The 17,792-nt window shown below is 37.1% G+C and overlaps 2 protein-coding genes across 8 annotated transcripts in view; both read left to right on the top strand.

Annotated features, from left to right (window-relative positions):
* arhgef2a (Rho guanine nucleotide exchange factor (GEF) 2a) overlaps positions 1 to 2,642 on the top strand; it is a 51,921-nt gene extending 49,279 nt beyond the window's left edge. For all 3 annotated transcript variants that reach the window (XM_016444538.1, XM_016444540.1, XM_016444539.1), the window contains one exon: positions 1,292 to 2,642. In XM_016444538.1, the coding sequence (XP_016300024.1) occupies positions 1,292 to 1,362 (71 nt within the window). In that variant the 3' untranslated portion in view covers positions 1,363 to 2,642. The remainder of the gene's footprint in view (positions 1 to 1,291) is intronic.
* Positions 2,643 to 5,272: 2,630 nt separating this feature from the next.
* The window catches only part of LOC107656626 (tropomyosin alpha-3 chain), a 24,496-nt gene continuing 11,976 nt past the window's right edge, over positions 5,273 to 17,792 (top strand). For 3 of the 5 annotated variants that reach the window (XM_016444544.1, XM_016444545.1, XM_016444546.1), the window contains exons 1-5: positions 5,273 to 5,521; positions 6,456 to 6,581; positions 16,605 to 16,738; positions 16,838 to 16,955; positions 17,268 to 17,338. In XM_016444544.1, coding sequence (XP_016300030.1) covers positions 5,408 to 5,521; positions 6,456 to 6,581; positions 16,605 to 16,738; positions 16,838 to 16,955; positions 17,268 to 17,338 — 563 coding nt within the window. In that variant the 5' untranslated portion in view covers positions 5,273 to 5,407. Of the gene's footprint in view, positions 5,522 to 6,455; positions 6,582 to 13,808; positions 14,586 to 16,604; positions 16,739 to 16,837; positions 16,956 to 17,267; positions 17,339 to 17,792 lie in introns of those variants that run through there. The other 2 variants (XM_016444548.1, XM_016444547.1) reach the window with 2 other exon arrangements.

The raw sequence follows: 17,792 nt of genomic DNA, 5'->3' as shown, positions 1-17,792 counted from the left end.
TTAACATGTTAGACTGCACCCCATAAACACAATCAAGCCTAGAAAAAAAAACAGTGAACCACCCCTTTAATATAATATAAAATAATATAATAGTTTTTCAAAAGCAAAAATAATTTATATATAGATATATTCTTATTATCAGTATATAAATATACAGTAAATATCGATTTGAGTTGAAATTATTATGAGGGGAAACAAGACTGGTACAGGCAGAGTGATACAAGAGACTAGCAACTGGTTGCTGGGAGTTTGTTGCTCTGATTTAGCTTTTTTTTTTATATGAAATGATTACATATTTATCAGACAGTCTGCATAGATGTGCTTCATTTAGAACGCTGTAAACTTTGGCCCTTTGTAACACTAACAGCAGCCTACACACGATTATGCAACCAATGTGCACAACACAAATACACATGGAATCTATCACATTAAACTTTCCACACTCACCCACACACAAACACAAAGTACACAAATGTACAAACACACACTAAACTCTGTCAGACAGGAGAACATTCAAAAAAATCTACATTTATGTGTATTATTTGTAGGCATGTGTTTTGTAGGTGGATAATGGCAATAAATTGTAGGTCTCAATAAACGCAACCAGAGCTTTAGTGGGTGATTCACGTTGAACATATCTTTTGTACATACACTTATATACACAGAAGGCTTGACTTTTAAAGCCCCTTGAGATGAAATAACTTCAGTCTTGAGGTGTGTTTGAAATAGCATACTACTCATGCTGCATGTGAACGGGTTTAGCATGCAGTATAATAATAGAGTAGTAATATAATAACAATAATAAATACTTTTATTCAGCACAGATGCATTCAATTGTTCAAAAGTGACAATTTAAAGACATTTATAATATTACAAAAGATTTAAAATAAATGCTGTTTTTTTATACTTTATATTCATTAAAGAATCCTAAAAAATGTATCACGGTTTTCAGAAAAATATATTTAAATAGAATTGTAAAAATATTTTTTACATCGTTTTGTGTCGGTTTCGTGGTTTCGTGTGGACGCAGATATTTCTTGAGAAGAGGGGAAAAAAAAGATCGGGTAGTGAAAGCTCTGGCTTCGTGTGAACGTAGCCTTAGATAACTTTACAGTACACTTTCCAGATATAAATGATATTGTCAAGAAGCAATTCATTTCATCTAGATCATTTGGTAAAATTCCAAAGCATCTGAACTTAAAACTGCCTCATCTCTGTTTAATATCTAAATATGCTTTAATTTTTCATAATTCTTTTACTTCATTTTTCTTCTTCTCTTCTTCTTCTACAGATCTGCAGGACATTCCTGAAGAGAGCGAATGCGCTACAGACCCCCGGGACCGTGAGGTCTCGCACTGCTAATATTTCTCAACCCAAGACTTGCCTGTTGTCCGATGGAACAGACTATAGACTCCATGAGGAGGTCTTCCGCCGAACAGGGAAGATTCTTACTTAGTTTATGAATATTCATTTCATTATATACATACAGTATTTAGTTGTATCCAGTAATTTTGCTTATAGCTTCTGTGTGGCCGTTTATGACATGTTAATATTCAACATGTCTTCTTGGAATCCAATCATATGGCTTTTGACATCCACGGACCAATAAGTATATGCCAAAGCATCGTGATGGAGATGGAGTCATGCAAATAATGGGACTTTGCACTTGATAGCGGCATGAAATGGTCTTGGGATTCTGTAAGAATCTTAAGATTAACCAAATCAACCAAGCATAAGTGATCCAGCTCAAGGGTACCGGCAGAAACCAGTCAAATCGATGTACTGTATGTGCTTTGTACCGATTCTACACATGCTGGAGCACGCAAAACCAGAATAGAGCTTCTTTTTTAAGTGGAACTTGTTTGTGTGAGAGGTCATTGTAAAGAAATGTCTCTTTCTTGCGCTTTATTTTGAATTTATTTATTTTTCTTTGTTTTAAATGGAACGTTAAATTGTCTTTCGAGCATGCCAGAGCAGTTAGAAAGAAGCCATAGCTTGAAATATACCAACATAATAGATTGGGACCAAAACTACTGGCTAAATAACAAAAAACTATTTTCAGAGACTTGAGGGCTTTTTTAGGAAGGAATTATATTGCCGTTTATAGCAATATATATTAGAAATATATTTACATCTATAGCAAAGAACTTAATAAACCCAGGAAGGTTATTATGATATTATAAATGGTTCCTCAGCCCACAGTGTGTGTTAACGGGGAATACTTTGTAAATATAAGAAGATTTATTGACTAAAATAAATCACATCTCCAAAATTTGCCAGTAACACCAACAACATTTGATGTGTCTTACTACAGTTTTGCTTATGTTTTAATTTTAAGAATGTTTTTTGCAATTACTTGACTGTGTGCCAAAATTCGCTTGGCTGAATATTGCTGAGATATATTATGCTTTTATTTTAGTCAGTTCAACATTTCAGGAAGCAATGTCTTAGAAATTATTGTGGGATGATATTCTTCATGTTTTGAAGTTACTATAAGAAACATAGGAATTACTCAAGTCACATCAAAATGTTTATATGGAACATGACAGAAACATTGTTGAAATGTTCATACAGTGTTTCAGATATATTGAAGTGGATTTAGAATACAGTTGAAGAATTAAAACTGTTGATATACAACATCATTGGGATTGGTTTGTTGTCTTTCATTTGTGTGTGTGTGAGTAAATCAATGTGAAAAGTGTGATAAAATTAGTCATATTAACGGGACCGTAAATTGTCATCATTTACTCATCATACTCAACCTCATGTTGTTCTAAATCTGTATTTTTTTCTTTTTTTTTTTTTCTGTTGAACATAAAATAAGACATCTTGAAGAATGTTGATACACAAACAGTTGCTGGTAGCCATTGACTTCCAGAGTATTTTTTCATGCTATGGAAGTCAATGGCTACCGGCAACTGTTTGGTTACCAACATTCTTGAAAATATCTTCTTTTGCATTCAACAGAAGAAAGAACAATGTACATTTTTGGGTGAACTGTCCTCCAAAGTCATTCTCAGTACAAACTGATCTCGTGAGAAAACTATTTTATTTTGTGGTAATTGGTGGCGAATTTGTACAAAAACATACAATTTTTAGAAAAAATGTGGACCTGAACGTCTACTCCTAGACTAACCATCAGTGGAGAGTAAGCAAATCATATCATATCATAAGTTCATACATATTCGGCACAATACGCCAAAATGAATTATGATTTGCCATGAGAGTGTGTTTGTATGAAACCTTTAGCATCAGCTGTGGGGTGGGGTTTGTATCACAATTGACCAATCAGAATTGAGTGTTCCAAAAATCTGATATTTCCACGATCATACACAAACAGATTATAATAAATTTTATCCTTATTCTCATAATAAAACGTACATTTAAATTCATATGTGCATTTAAATATCAAGATCCATCTGAATCTAGATCTTTGTCTGTGGCTAGCAGCTAATCCACAAAACAATGTAAGCCAAAAATACGAGTATTAATAGCTTGGTGGCACAGGCAGCATAGCTGGCATTCAGACGCGCGCACACACACACACACACACACACACATATATATATATATATATATACTACCTCATCCATCACTTCATTATCCTAAACTAAAAGTGTGTGTTGAAAGAATGAGTAAATCTACTGAACAAAACAGAGCACTTAAAAAAAAAAGTGTGTACACCGACTTGCTCTGAATTACAGTGCAACAGTTTCCCTCCCTCACCTTGCAGTGAACTGCCTTTACTGGAGGAATGATGTGATGCATTATTTATCAGAGATTTATTATAAAACTTTCCTTTTCTGCATAGTGCAAAACATAGTTTCTTCCTTTCTGAATACATTCTATAATTAAATCTAAATTCAGCTAACCTAAATCTGTTTTATTTGTACTTAAACAATGAGTTTTAACCATACCCTGCCCCCCTGGCTGAAAATAGTCCGCTCACCCATAACCTGACACCATCATTGTCCATTTACGTCAGCAAGAGCTTAGTGGAACTTACAGTTAAAGACACGCATGAATGACTAATCACTATTACAAAAATGTGCTTTCATATACACATATCATTAATCCAAAGGTACGTCTAAAGAATGAAAATGAAAAGAAAAAAATGATGTAAAAATCGGTGCTAGAGGAGAAGACCCTTTGTACACTATAGTTAAAAATTTAGACAAGACTAAATCTATGATTTTGGTATTAAGGTTAATTCCTAAATGCAAGCTTAGTTTACAAATATAAATGATTCCAGTATGTTGTTTTTTTTTTACTTAAAAAAAAATCAAGATTATTTTTTTTTTATATTATTATTGTATTTGTAACTAATCATGAGGGACTTCTAAAGTAAAGAATGCAGATGGATGCATGATGTGAAAATCTGTGCTAGAGAACAACACCCTTGATATTAAGATTCATTCTTAAATGCAAGTTTAGTAGACAAATATACATTTTATATATATATATAAGATCAGAAATTATGACAATTATAATAAAATTAAAATTTATACTATTACATTTTACTAATAAACCTTATACTTACTTTTTACTAATAAAATAAGCCATTTGCTCTATGAATAAATATAGATATAGAGAGATAAATCATCTAGATGGCAGTGTGTTTGGGATTGTTGCATTCCAAAGCACTGGTGGCAATCTTACCACATCAAGTGTGGTTCCCCAAAGCCTTGTTATTATATGTGGTCAGGCAAGTTAATGATAGAACGGTGTCTCACATTAGAAAAAAGCTCTAAAGTGATCATTGTGGCGACTGACGAGCCATAAAAGGAACAGTGCAGCTGGGGATGCGAGTAATGTAACACACACACACACACACACACACACACACACCTGTGCCTGTCACAAACGCAGCGGCTTTGTCTTATTATAGCCGAACCTCAGTTCTGTTCATTGGCGTCCATTCTTGTCTTTGTTGTGTCATATCTTCCAGCTCATTCTTTCCCAACGGAATGATCTAGTAACAGAAGGATGAAAACAACAGATTAAATATATAAGTGAAAGCTATCTGGAGTGAATGTATATTTGCTGACGACATTCAAATAGTGTTAATAATAAAGTTAAACTGAATTTCAATCATGATAAGGTCCTGATAATTAACGTTACATCACTACATCATCACTACATCAGACACCAAACAGGACTTATGACTGTATTAGGTGAGCTATATTGAGTAAGTGGGCGGAGTTTATTAGAAACTGGGCATGGCCTGATGCCCCCAGATATAAATGCCCTCCCACTATCCCTGGCTGAGTTTGGTCTCTGTCCACTTTACTCCCTCTCTGTCCACGTTCCTTGCTTGACCAGCTCCTGTTCCTAAACCACTAGCCCTCACCTTCTCCACTGCCACTTTTAGTTTCTCGTACCGTGAGCCCTACTCACCAACGCCAAGATGGAGGCCGTAAAGAAGAAGATGCTGATGCTCAAGCTGGATAAGGAGAACGCTCTGGATCAGGCAGAACAAGCGGAGACCGACAAGAAAGCAGCAGAGGACAGAAGCAAACAGGTGAGGCGGAGGTGGAAAGGTCAAAGGTTGTGAAAACTAAAACTGATATTGACTAAATGGGATGAGTTGGAGATGCTTCATTTCAGTGCTATTTAGGAAGAGTTTTTAATTTGGGGGACCAAATGTTTAATCATTTAAGATGTGGTTTGAATGCTTAATGCATCAAAGGCCCACTTTTTCATTCTGGACCAAAACAGACCTGAATATGAGACAAAGATCTAAGTCATTTTACACTATGTAAATTTGTTGAAGGCATAGTCCACCCAAAAATGAAAATTCTGTCATTATTTACTCCCCTCATGTTGTTCCAAACCTGTATGACTTTCTTTCAAACAAACAGCTTCGGGTCCCATTGACTTCCATAGTATTTTTGAGATCTTGTTCTTGTTCCACAGAAGAAAGGGGAGTAAATGATGCTAGAAGTTTCACTTTTGATTGGACTATCCATTAAAGAATATAATGCACCTGGCCAATGCTGACAACTGTCCAAAGACCTTTCTTGGAAAATAAGCGCCCACCACCAAGGCTTGATATGAGAAGTCTTAGATACTGATCCCAACACTAAGTAGCAGTTGCATGGCTGTGATCTGCCACTGAAAGAATACAGGGCGGATAAACAGAGTCTTAGCAAGAGATGGAGAGTGGAGTTGCGGATAGGGCTGAGGATGTGTGAAAGTTTTGGGTTGCCTGTGAGTGTATTTATATTCACATTTACACAAGGTATAGCTTTGGTAAGCTGCATATCTTAGCTCATCACCAGAAGAAGGTGGGCAAAAAATTAAGGTCGAAGTGATGGGGGCATGAGGGTATGTGTGAAGATGTATTATAGTGGATGATTTCATACCTATAATATTTCTCCCCCCCTCCCTTTCTATCTCCTCCACTCACATATTTCCTTTCTTTCTTTCTTACTTACTTTCTTTCTTTCTCCCAGCATGAGGATGAGCTGATTCAGATGCAGAAGAAACTGAAGGGAACTGAAGATGAGTTGGATAAATATTCAGAGGCCCTGAAGGACGCCCAGGAGAAACTGGAGATAGCTGAGAAGAAAGCTGCAGATGTGAGTGACTGACAATCACAAAGCATCAAAACACACACAAACACAATGCAACTCTTAAAACTTAATCCCAGAATTCTTGTTGGTCCCACCCCTCCATTCCTTTCATTCTCTCCATTCACTCCTCCACAGCTGACACCGTCACAACCCCCTTTTTTGACTGTGGTGGTCAACTAGCCAGACTAACTCATTTCTACCCTTAAATGTATTCATACTGTCATCTAAAATGCCTTGTCAAAGTTTTTTTTTTCTCACAATTTTCACAATCTTTTTAGAGGCAACATAAATGCAGTGTAATAACTGGCCTAAATATATATTATTAAAAAAAAACACTATATAAACATACATAATAACTACACAATCAAGTATATATTTAATTCATTTCACTACTGACAAAGAAAGCACATAATCTGTATCTTTACCCAATGTCGTACAGTATGACCAATCACGTTTAAGTTTCACAGTTAGGCTGTATGTGTTTGATTCACTGAAAAGAATCAACACATTAGAGTCATTCGTTTGAGAATTATAGCTAGCTTCTACAATGGTTGCGCTGTATGTCGTTCATTCAATACAAAAACGTTTCAGGAGAATCATTCTTACAGAGTCAGACCACACTGGTTGGCCTACATGCTGTCGATTCACTAAAAAGAATCAGCTCGAAAGAGTCATTTGTTTAAGAACCGTACTACACTGTTAGCGCTGCATCCCTCCGAACCGGCTCATAAGAGTCATTCCTTCAAGAATTGGACTACACTTGTAGTGCCGACGTGCGTTGCAGCCTGGAATTAAACCACACCATGCTGGTTTCGTCTGGCCAGAGGAGAACTGGCCCCGTGACTGAGCCTGGTTTATACTAAGTTTTTTTTTTCTCTATTTATGTCACTGATGGGGTTTGGTTCCTCCACTGTCGCCTTTGGTTTGCTTAGTTGGGGACACAATTTCTGGCAACATTGTTGACGACTACACAGACACTAATGGACCAGAACTGAACTGAGCTGGACGATGACATTACTGAATCAACAATGATCTGACTTTAACTGATAAACTGACTGTTTGTGCAACAGCAAGCGGCGCTCGCGCTAACGCCAATTCCGTCCGTGTTTTCACTTCAGTAAATCAGCTTTGATGAATACAAACTAGTGATTATTTTTCATGAGTCCAACATCCCGCCGCGCAAGAGACGTGATAAGTGACTGCACAGACACTATTGGAAGAGAACTGAACTGAGCTGGACGATGACATTACTGAATCAACAATGATCTGACTTTAACTGATAAACTGACTGTTTGTGCAACAGCAAGCGGCGCTCGCGCTAACACCAATTCCGTCCGTGTTTTCACTTCAGTAAATCAGCTTTGATGAATACAAACTAGTGATTATTTTTCATGAGTCCAACATCCCCTTGTAGTGCCGACGTGCGTTGCAGCCTGGAATTAAACCACACCATGCTGGTTTCGTCTGGCCAGAGGAGAACTGGCCCCGTGACTGAGCCTGGTTTATACTAAGTTTTTTTTTTCTCTATTTATGTCACTGATGGGGTTTGGTTCCTCCACTGTCGCCTTTGGTTTGCTTAGTTGGGGACACAATTTCTGGCAACATTGTTGACGACTACACAGACACTAATGGACCAGAACTGAACTGAGCTGGACATTACTGAATCAACAATGATCTGACTTTAACTGATAAACTGACTGTTTGTGCAACAGCAAGCGGCGCTCGCGCTAACGCCAATTCCGTCCGTGTTTTCACTTAAGTAAATCAGTTTTGGTGAATACAAACTAGTGATTATTTTTCATGAGTCCAACATCCCGCCGCGCAAGAGACGTGATAAGTAAGGGAAGTCGTCTTTCACTATTGTAATCTTGTTAAATAGAGAAAAAACATTTTATATTTAAGTAACTAATAGCATAATTCTTAACCTTGGACCTTATTCTTGAAACACAAAATGACCAATAAAAAGGTGTCAAGCAGCAGCCCATTAAATCTATAAGCTGTCTTTATTGAAAAATACGCATTTTCATGCATACTAATATATATATTGGGGTTTGGACAATCACCCCAATCATTTTTCATTTGCTGAAGTTGGCAACCCTATTTGGTAGTCAGACTACAGTGGTAGCTCTGCATGTTGTTGTTGATTCACTAAAAATAACCGGCTCATGACACTCATTTGTTTGGAAATTGGTAAACTGGTCATGTTTGTTTTGCGCTGTGAATTTAGTAGCAATTTTGTGGTGACACTAAAAAAAGTTAACTCTTTTATATTTAAAATGTGGAGAGCCGTTAGCTGAATGTCATTTAGTCCTGATATTAACCAAACTGGTTAATTCTGAATCAATCAGAATAAGTTCTTGGTTCCCAACTTATCCACACACGAGGTGACAAAAAGTGTGGGTGATATTGTGCATATATACTCTTGCCTGCAGGCCTCAGTGAGAAAATGACTACCTTGAGACTGCTTATTTAGCAGCAGGGCTGTAAATCAGTGTTTGCCAGAGGAACAATGAACATAAGAAAGAACCTTCCTGGCATGAACAGACTTTAACAGAACAGACTAGAGGTGTAAAGCTTTGTAAGTCTTGTATTTTTAGTATTCTTCTTCTTGGATAGTCATGTTTGGAGTGTTTTTGAAAAATACTAGCTTTTATCTCTAACATTTTTCAACGTGGACTTTAAAATCGACAACTATTTGCTAATGCTTTCATATATATCTCTTATGCAACTCAAGAACTGATTCATTTCAAATAAGCAAAAGGCACTTCATTGTTAATCGCCATTGTGTAACTTGGCTCCGTCTTTGACAGCTAAACTAAGACTGTGCCATCATGCTCAACTCTGTTACACCAAGTATGTCTATCTATTGCCTGTCGTTGTCCCTTTGTTCTGGGCTCCGGATATAGCAGGCACACCTGTTGTCATAACATTTGGCCTTTAGAAGATGGACTAACTACCATAGGCTTTGAAGTGTGTGTGTGTGTGTCTTAAATCAACCTAAACCAGGCTGAGATCATCTCTGACCTTACAGAGAGAGGGAGAGCAGAAAAAGATTTAATGTCAGTACTGTAGGGAGACACACTGTAATATAGCGAGGAGGATTTATTGTTTTGAATCTGGCAACCCCTAATTAGACAAGCAGCATGAGAACAGTAGCTCCAAACAGAGGGTGAGTGTGGGTTGCTCCATTACAGCTGTCATTTTGAAATCTATTTTCATCACAACCTTGACTCAAAACTTCACCACCAAGCTATCACTTACCTTGCTACCCCACACAGTTAAAAATAGTTGGATTTAGTGGTCATTTAGAGTACAATTAGTCACTCATCAACATGCAGTGCAAACTTGACAGACAGGCCGACTAGACACAGTGATCTGGTTTGAATCCGGGGGTGGATCCTTTAAATAGAGCTCTGAGCAAGCGGCCTAACAGTGTCCAGCTTGCAGTCATGGTGAAAATGTGAAAGCTTTGAGGATAGATACAACCTTTGCTCATAAATGTATACATACATCCATAAATGTACAAATAGTAAGAACATTGTCATAGTTCCTTGAGTCTTTCAAATGCGTACAGCTGCTGCAGTGGGTCTTACCATGTTGATGTAAGTGAGCATGCGTTTATGTGAGTGTGTCTTGAGGTCAGAATGTCAAACCATGTGTCTCGTCACCTATGACCTATAGCATCAACAGGCCATTAGAGACATAAGCTTTAGTTTTTCATCAGCCCAGATGGAGACATATAAAATCTCTGCTGCCGAAGAGTTAAAATGCTCAGTTTTGTTTCTTTTATCTCTTGTCTATTATCACAGTTAGATTATATTTTTATATATATATATTAAAAAATATATATCACATATCAGTTTCATAATAACATACTAAGCAGTGCAACTGTTTTCAACTTTAATAAGAAACGTGTCTTAAGCAGCAAATCAGCATATTAGAATGATTTCTAAAGGATCGTTTGACATTGAAGACTGGAGTAATGGCTGCTGAAAATTCAGTTTTGCTATCACAGGAATAAATAAAAATATCTTCAAAGTATAAAACAGTTATTTTCAATTGTAAAAATATTTCACAATATTACGGTTTTACTGTATTTTTCAATCAAATAAATGCAGCCTTTGTGAGCATAAGAAACTTATTTCAAAGACATTAAAAAAATCTTATAACCCCAAACATTTTCCCCCCTCAGTTTATATATAGAAAATGAGAAGCAAGCAAAATGTCAATAATTTATAGCTGAAAAAGTAGAAAATGATTTTATGAGTGGGGCTGTTGTGACAATCTAGATCACCTGGCGCCATCATCTGGTGAGATGGTGGCAACATATGATAAAGGTCCCAAGTTATAAATGGAGTCTGGAAATTGTTCCACATTGAAGGGAGGCAGGAAAGGTGAAACAGGAAATGATGATGCAACATGATTTTGCAGTGCTCGTCTACAACAGAATGATTCAGGATCAGTCAACATTCCTTTACCTTTAACATTGTTCTGAGGCTAAACCGTTAAGGTCTGTCAATATTAAAAATCTTTGTAGAAAGAATTACAAAATGAACATATAAAACCATAGCCTTGGGTGTTCTTTGAACAGTGTTCAGCAGGACATAGTGTACGGATACTAGAAAGATTGCACAGACAGACAACAGACAGCATTACTATAGTCTTGTTCAGTTTTGCCCAGGCCTGTGAATTCAGCTTGTTCACTGGATTCTTTTTTATGACCTCATGTAATCCTGTGGGTAAATTCTATAATGGAATCTCTCAGTAGACTTAAATCCAAATCACAATGTCAGACTATTTAATTTAACGGAAAGATACAATTACACATTGTTTAAATCTCTCAATTGCATAGGTGCTCCTTGAAGGTTATAAAAAAAATCATCTAGTTATAACACAACTTAACTCAACACAATTCAACATAACACAACATAAACAATCTATAGATAATAACTATGGCAGACCTATATACTAGAGATCGACCAACATTTTTACTACCAATAATGATTATTTTTGTTTATATGCCTATATGTAGCAGAAGAAATCTTGTTTGTTTATTTATTTATATCTACTTCTTTTACACAATAAGTAAATAATCATTAGACTACAACAATACAAACATAACATCATAATAATAATAATAATAATAAAATAGAAAATTTAAGTATTTAAATGTAATAACTGATATTACGTGTAATCAATGTAATAATAATAATTAATATTATTATGGTATGAATATTGTTTAAAAACTAAAATATAAATCACACCAATCGGTCTGTTTCTATAACAGGCAGGCCAACAACAGATTTATCAGTGTCCACACGGTTATCACTCCAATGTGGCCTTCTTACACACACGTTGACACATGAAAATATATGAATGTGGTTTTGTCATTACTCAGACTGCAATAAGAAACTGAATCAGGGTTTGTTTGCTCAAAAGCACAGGAACTTACTGTGACACCATCAATGGAATTACACGTAACGACAAGTAAAGGATTTGTAACACTCCTTGTTCTCGTTTACAGCCTAAATATGCCAGACATAATTCAGTGGATGGTGGTTCTGTAGGATTACAAATGACACATAAGACTAAAACACATTATTTTAATTGTTAAAAAGCAGCAAACTGTAATAATGGATCATTTCATAATGATATACATACTAACTGATTGTGTAACATTAATTTGCTGTTGTGTCCCCTTTGGCTGCTTTGATGTATAATATTCAGTAATATCACAGATTTGATTGCACTGACAACTTTACACACACTGTAAAAAAAATTCCATAAAATTTACGGTAAAAAACCAGCAGCTGTGGTTGCCGGAATTTTACTGTAAAAAATACGGTAGCAACGTTTTAGGTTTTACGGTTTTAACTTAAATTTACAGTTAAATACCGAAATTTCATTAACCAGAGGCGGACAAAGTACTCAACTCCATTACTTGAGTGAAAGTACAGATACTGCTGGTCAAATATTACTCCATTACAAGTAAAAGTTGTAAAGACAGATTTTTACTTAAGTAAAAGTACAGAAGTACTTGCTTTTAAAAGTACTTAAGTACTACACTGATAACCACCAAATGCAGGTGGTGATGAGAAAGTCACATGATGAACCAAAGCCCATCACAAGCAGCTTTTAGATAATAACATATATAGAAGGTGCACAGTTTCATTCACCCAAACACCATCATGGTAACACACATGAAACTGAAATAATGCAATAAACATTAATTTAACAACATTAGGTGTAACACACAACCCTAATATACAAAACTGATAAGAAAAAACTAAGAAGAAACAGTTATTTTAACAAAAAAACATCAAATTTGAAATGTAACGCAGGGAATTCTGGGAATGTCAATTTACGGTTATTCACTGTAAATTATACGGTCTTTTTCACTTCCAAAAACGGTATACTACCGTAAAATTAGTGTCCAATACATGTAATGTCCAATACAGTTTTTCACCGTATATAGTTGGGGAATTTACCGTTAACCATTTAACAGGTTTTTACTGTAGCATTTTTACAGTCTTTTACAGTTAAATTCACTGTCATTTTTTACAGTGCAGTTATTGAACTCAACTGAATCAACTTGAGTGAATAATGACAGTCTTTTTTAAAGCTGCTTTACAGCAGAATTTGGATGTCTTAAATTTGATGAAGTTGGCATCATTGTTTCTATTACTTCCCTGTTTAATACCGTAAAGCTGCTTTGAAACAATCTGTATTGTATAAAGTGCAATATAAATAAGGATAATGACTTGATTTTTTTTAACTTTAACATAAAGTCCTAAAATGTATATGTTTAAAGTGATATAAAGCATTGTAATATAATTTAAATCATTTTAAGTTGTCACCCTAGTGGGCCCGGCCTCTATTGAGAACAACTGAGCTTCAATTAATAAGAACACAACAATCATGACAAATCATGGATCTATAAGATTATTCCAAAATATATGATATAAACAAAAAGATAATTATTTACTATATTATGATTAGATATGCTCACAAAAAAAAGAAAAAACTGAACTGGATCCGGCCATGAACTGAACTCCCTCCTTTTCCCTCTCAAAATTCCTAGCATCCTAACGATCACAATAGCCTAAAAGTTTCCCACTGATCTACGAGCACATTCCTGGATTTTAAGGAGTGGCCTGGAATGCCAATGATTTCTTTGGTCTACGTCATCTACCTGGTCAGGACACGTGTAAAACAAGGGTGGCTCTTCCGTAAGAATCACGCAGGTCGCACAAAAAAGAAAAGAAAGAAAAACCTGCTGACCGGAGATCAACCGTGAACGCGTTCTGTTGGGACTTGACTCTGCGCTGCCGCTGATCCGGGATCAGTTACACCACAGTCTCAGGCCTTAAATCGTTGGGGCCTGGGTGGGGTATCCGGAAGTGAGCCGAAAAAAGGAAGAGTTTAGGCAACTGAACAAATTGGGGTTAGCGAAAGCAAGGGGAGGGGAAGAAAGACTTCATGACATTAAAACTCATTCATTCATTCGAATGAGAAACCGAACGCCTGCTCGAACATCAAAACGCCTTGCCACGTCTTTGCTCGCGCTAAATTCAACTTTCAAAACCTCCTGGTCGAGATAATATATTTCGTTCCTGTTTTTCTTTGTACAAACACTATTATTTGTATCTAATACAATTAAAGAAAGCATCGGTCCAATCAAAAAGACAAGCGCGTGAAACATCTTATCCTCACGTTACTTCCACTCGCTCTGCGTTTGACTTGTTGGCGGGGCGTTGGTGCCTTGGACTTTTTTTTTTTTTTTTCCCTCTCCTTCTCTTCTTCGCGGCTCGGTCCAGTACGCTGCTCGAGAGGAATCTGATTTATTCGACCACACTACTCCTAAAGCAACACATAAAAATGGCCGGATCCAACAGCATCGATGCAGTGAAGAGAAAGATCAAAGTTTTACAACAGCAAGCAGATGAGGCAGAAGAAAGAGCCGAGATTTTGCAGAGACAAGTCGAAGAGGAGAAGCGTGCCAGGGAGCAGGTAAGTGTATCAATGTATCCACAGCGATACTTGTATTCACGTAAAACCGTCTCATTTCTCGATACAATCGCTATGTTGTATCATATGCATTTTTCTGCGGAGGTCGTGCGTTTTTACTTTCACGCCCAGATTTAACACCCTTTACGAAGAATTATGTGACTGAAACTCTGTAAAACTTATTTTGATATCTAATAAACATTAAGTATGCGCTTAGAGTGGTCTGTGACAACGATTTGTTCATTCTAGACCATCAAGTCTAAGAAAAGATGGGCCGGTTAGATGGTTATTGCAAAACCTACAAGCTAATGCGCACACTGGTTCATCTTCATTTAAGATTTTCATTTGTACCCGCGTTTATAGTTCATAAGAGAAATGCAAAAACCCAGAGCGAGATGTATTGGCGTATATAGATACAAAAATCATGCGATGACGTCACTTTGTGTGCTTAGATGTGCTAACCTCAGATGGTTTTTAGCTCATCCTCCTAGTCTCACATTGTTTGCTGGATTTTTGTGGGTGAGGCCTAAAGGAAGTAACAAAATAGATTCAGCTGAATCACTCATTCTCAGTTATTTCTTTAGAGAAGCTTTCATTTGTGTAATTTTGTGTTCAAATAGTGCTTTTCGCGTCATTGGTCCGTTATCGTTCGAGCACGGTAACATCTGGGTCATCAGGTGCTCAATCGCCACTTTTGAGTTGTTCACGCATGTTACTTGGGCTTTTAGCAGCCTATTTTAACCTTTGGCATCTTGTGTGAATTTTAATTGAATTAGACACTTGTCTGGGTTGCATTTTTTTTGTGTGTGTGCTTGAGGTCGCTTATCACTCAGCCATGCCTTCCTTCTCATTTGCATTGCGTGATATGAACTCACCCGCAGACTTTAGATTCCTCAGTCCTTATTAGGAGCGAAACTCCGGTGTTTGTTAGCGGTGTCGTCATATCCGCAAGCAGTGCTCGAGCGCTGTTTCTCAGCTGACGGGGCGCGGGCCGCGCGGTTGTTAACCTGTTTTTGAGCTCCGCGCCTACCGAGTTTCAGCGGTCTTAGACCGTTGATGTTACTGTATAAACCACGTAAATCTTCAGTATTGTTAAAAATGTGACTTTATTTCAATAAACTTGCAGAAGTGCCCCTCCTTATTCAGTTGCACTAATGAATGAAAGGCACGATCGCTTCCTATACAAAAACTTCCTCAGGATTTGTAGTTTCTGACACAATAGAAGCTATTTTCGATATTGCTGCTAGAATGAAAATGTTGTAAGTGATTCCTCTTGAAATAATTTCAGAATCTTGAAAGATTCTGACATCTGTTTGAAGGAGTTTAGGTACATATTAACTAGATAAGGCTGGGGCCCCAAGAGCCCATTCCTATGATGTTTTTGGTTGTTATATGGTTGCTAGGGCGTGGCTAGGAAGTTGCAATGGTGTTGTGGGTGACTGCCTGCTATCGGAGTCAAAAAAGCCCACTACTAAGTCTACAATATTGTGATGCAGAGATATCCATTTCCTTTGTCTGAGGGATTTTTGCCTGTTTTTTTCGTCCACTGGGTGAACATCAGAAAGGCATAAGCACGCCTTTCTTCAGTAAGCAACATTTGAGGCATCATTAATGTCCATAACTCAGTGTGACATGTTCCATGCTGAAATTTGGTTTGGAACAATGATTTGAATAATCCCTTTCCTTAGTCAGAGCATTATTAATACTGACGTCTTGCTAAAAAAATTGAGTCACTGTGTACACTCACCCATCACAAAATAATTGCCCATTGCAAACATAGTGGTGCCACTCTTCTCAAGCAGAAGCTCCCAAATGATTCCACCACATGAAGTTTTTCCTTTGTCTCATTGGTTCCAGTTTCCAGTCTTGACTCCATGTTTGTCTCCAAGTTGTCTTGGCTCTTCGAGATTATCCCAGTGTTTTACCATCCTCATGTTCCTTATCTCACATCACTTCATGCTCCCTTAAAGTTCAGTGGAATATTGTATCAGCACTAGTTATTTATGTCGTGTTGCCTTGTAGGCTGAAGCAGAGGTGGCCTCTCTGAACAGGCGTATCCAGCTTGTTGAGGAAGAGTTGGATCGTGCACAGGAGAGATTGGCCACAGCCCTGCAGAAGCTGGAGGAAGCTGAGAAGGCTGCAGATGAGAGCGAGAGGTATGTTCGCCTAGTCAAGCATACGCATTCAGAGTGATGTTCATTCATCCCACCCTAACTTGCCCTACTTCCATTTAATTCAATCTCTCCATGGAATAGAGGGATGAAGGTGATTGAGAACAGGGCTCTGAAGGATGAGGAGAAGATGGAGCTCCAGGAGATCCAACTCAAGGAGGCCAAGCACATTGCTGAGGAGGCCGACCGCAAATATGAGGAGGTAATTTAACCAGTGTTATTTCAGTATTATTTATATAGTATTGTAATATTTATTATTTTGAAATAAGCTTTTATTATTGTATTGTATTTTTTATTTTCATTAAGTTTTTGATCTAATAAGTATTTTAATTTATTTCAGTTCATGAAAACATATTTTTAATGGTTGTACCTTTAGTGAACAATAGCAATCATTTTAACCACACCATTTTGCTCAAAGTTTGATATAATGTTGCATAAACATGTTTTCTAAGTACCGATCATTCAATAAAATGTAAAAAATGTAATGACCAGGAAGTATTGATGTGTGTTACAGGTGGCACGTAAGCTGGTGATCGTTGAGGGAGAGTTGGAGCGCACAGAGGAGAGAGCAGAGCTTGCTGAGAGGTTAATTTCGAATTCAAAATCAAAATATAGGCACACTTAAATCAAACACATTTACTTTGAGTACAGACCACACATATTGTCCTCTTTAGCTCATATTTTTTTCTTAGTGTGTCCATTTATTCCTATTAAAACTCAAATTCATTGTTTTATCAGTGTGAGAAAATGGCTCATTTTGCATGACAATAGGAATGCTCTATCATAACCATAATCCTTCTGAGAGAGAGAGAGAGACTGTGTGTGTGTGAGAGAGAGAGAGAGAGAGAGAGAGACTGTGTGAGAGAGAGAGAGAGAGAGAGAGACTGTGTGAGAGAGAGAGACTGTGTGAGAGAGAGAGAGAGAGACAGACTGTGTGTGAGAGAGAGAGAGAGACTGTGTGTGAGAGAGAGAGAGAGACTGTGTGTGTGTGTGTGAGTGTGTGAGTGTGTGTGTGTGTGTGTGTGTGAGAGAGAGAGAG

The sequence above is a fragment of the Sinocyclocheilus anshuiensis genome, unplaced genomic scaffold (genome assembly GCF_001515605.1).
Source record: "Sinocyclocheilus anshuiensis isolate Anshui unplaced genomic scaffold, SAMN03320099.WGS_v1.1 scaffold1393, whole genome shotgun sequence".
In the NCBI taxonomy this organism is placed as follows: Eukaryota; Metazoa; Chordata; class Actinopteri; order Cypriniformes; family Cyprinidae; genus Sinocyclocheilus; species Sinocyclocheilus anshuiensis.
The sequence above is the reverse complement of the archived record's forward strand: the minus strand, read 5'-3'. Positions and strand labels throughout refer to the sequence as shown.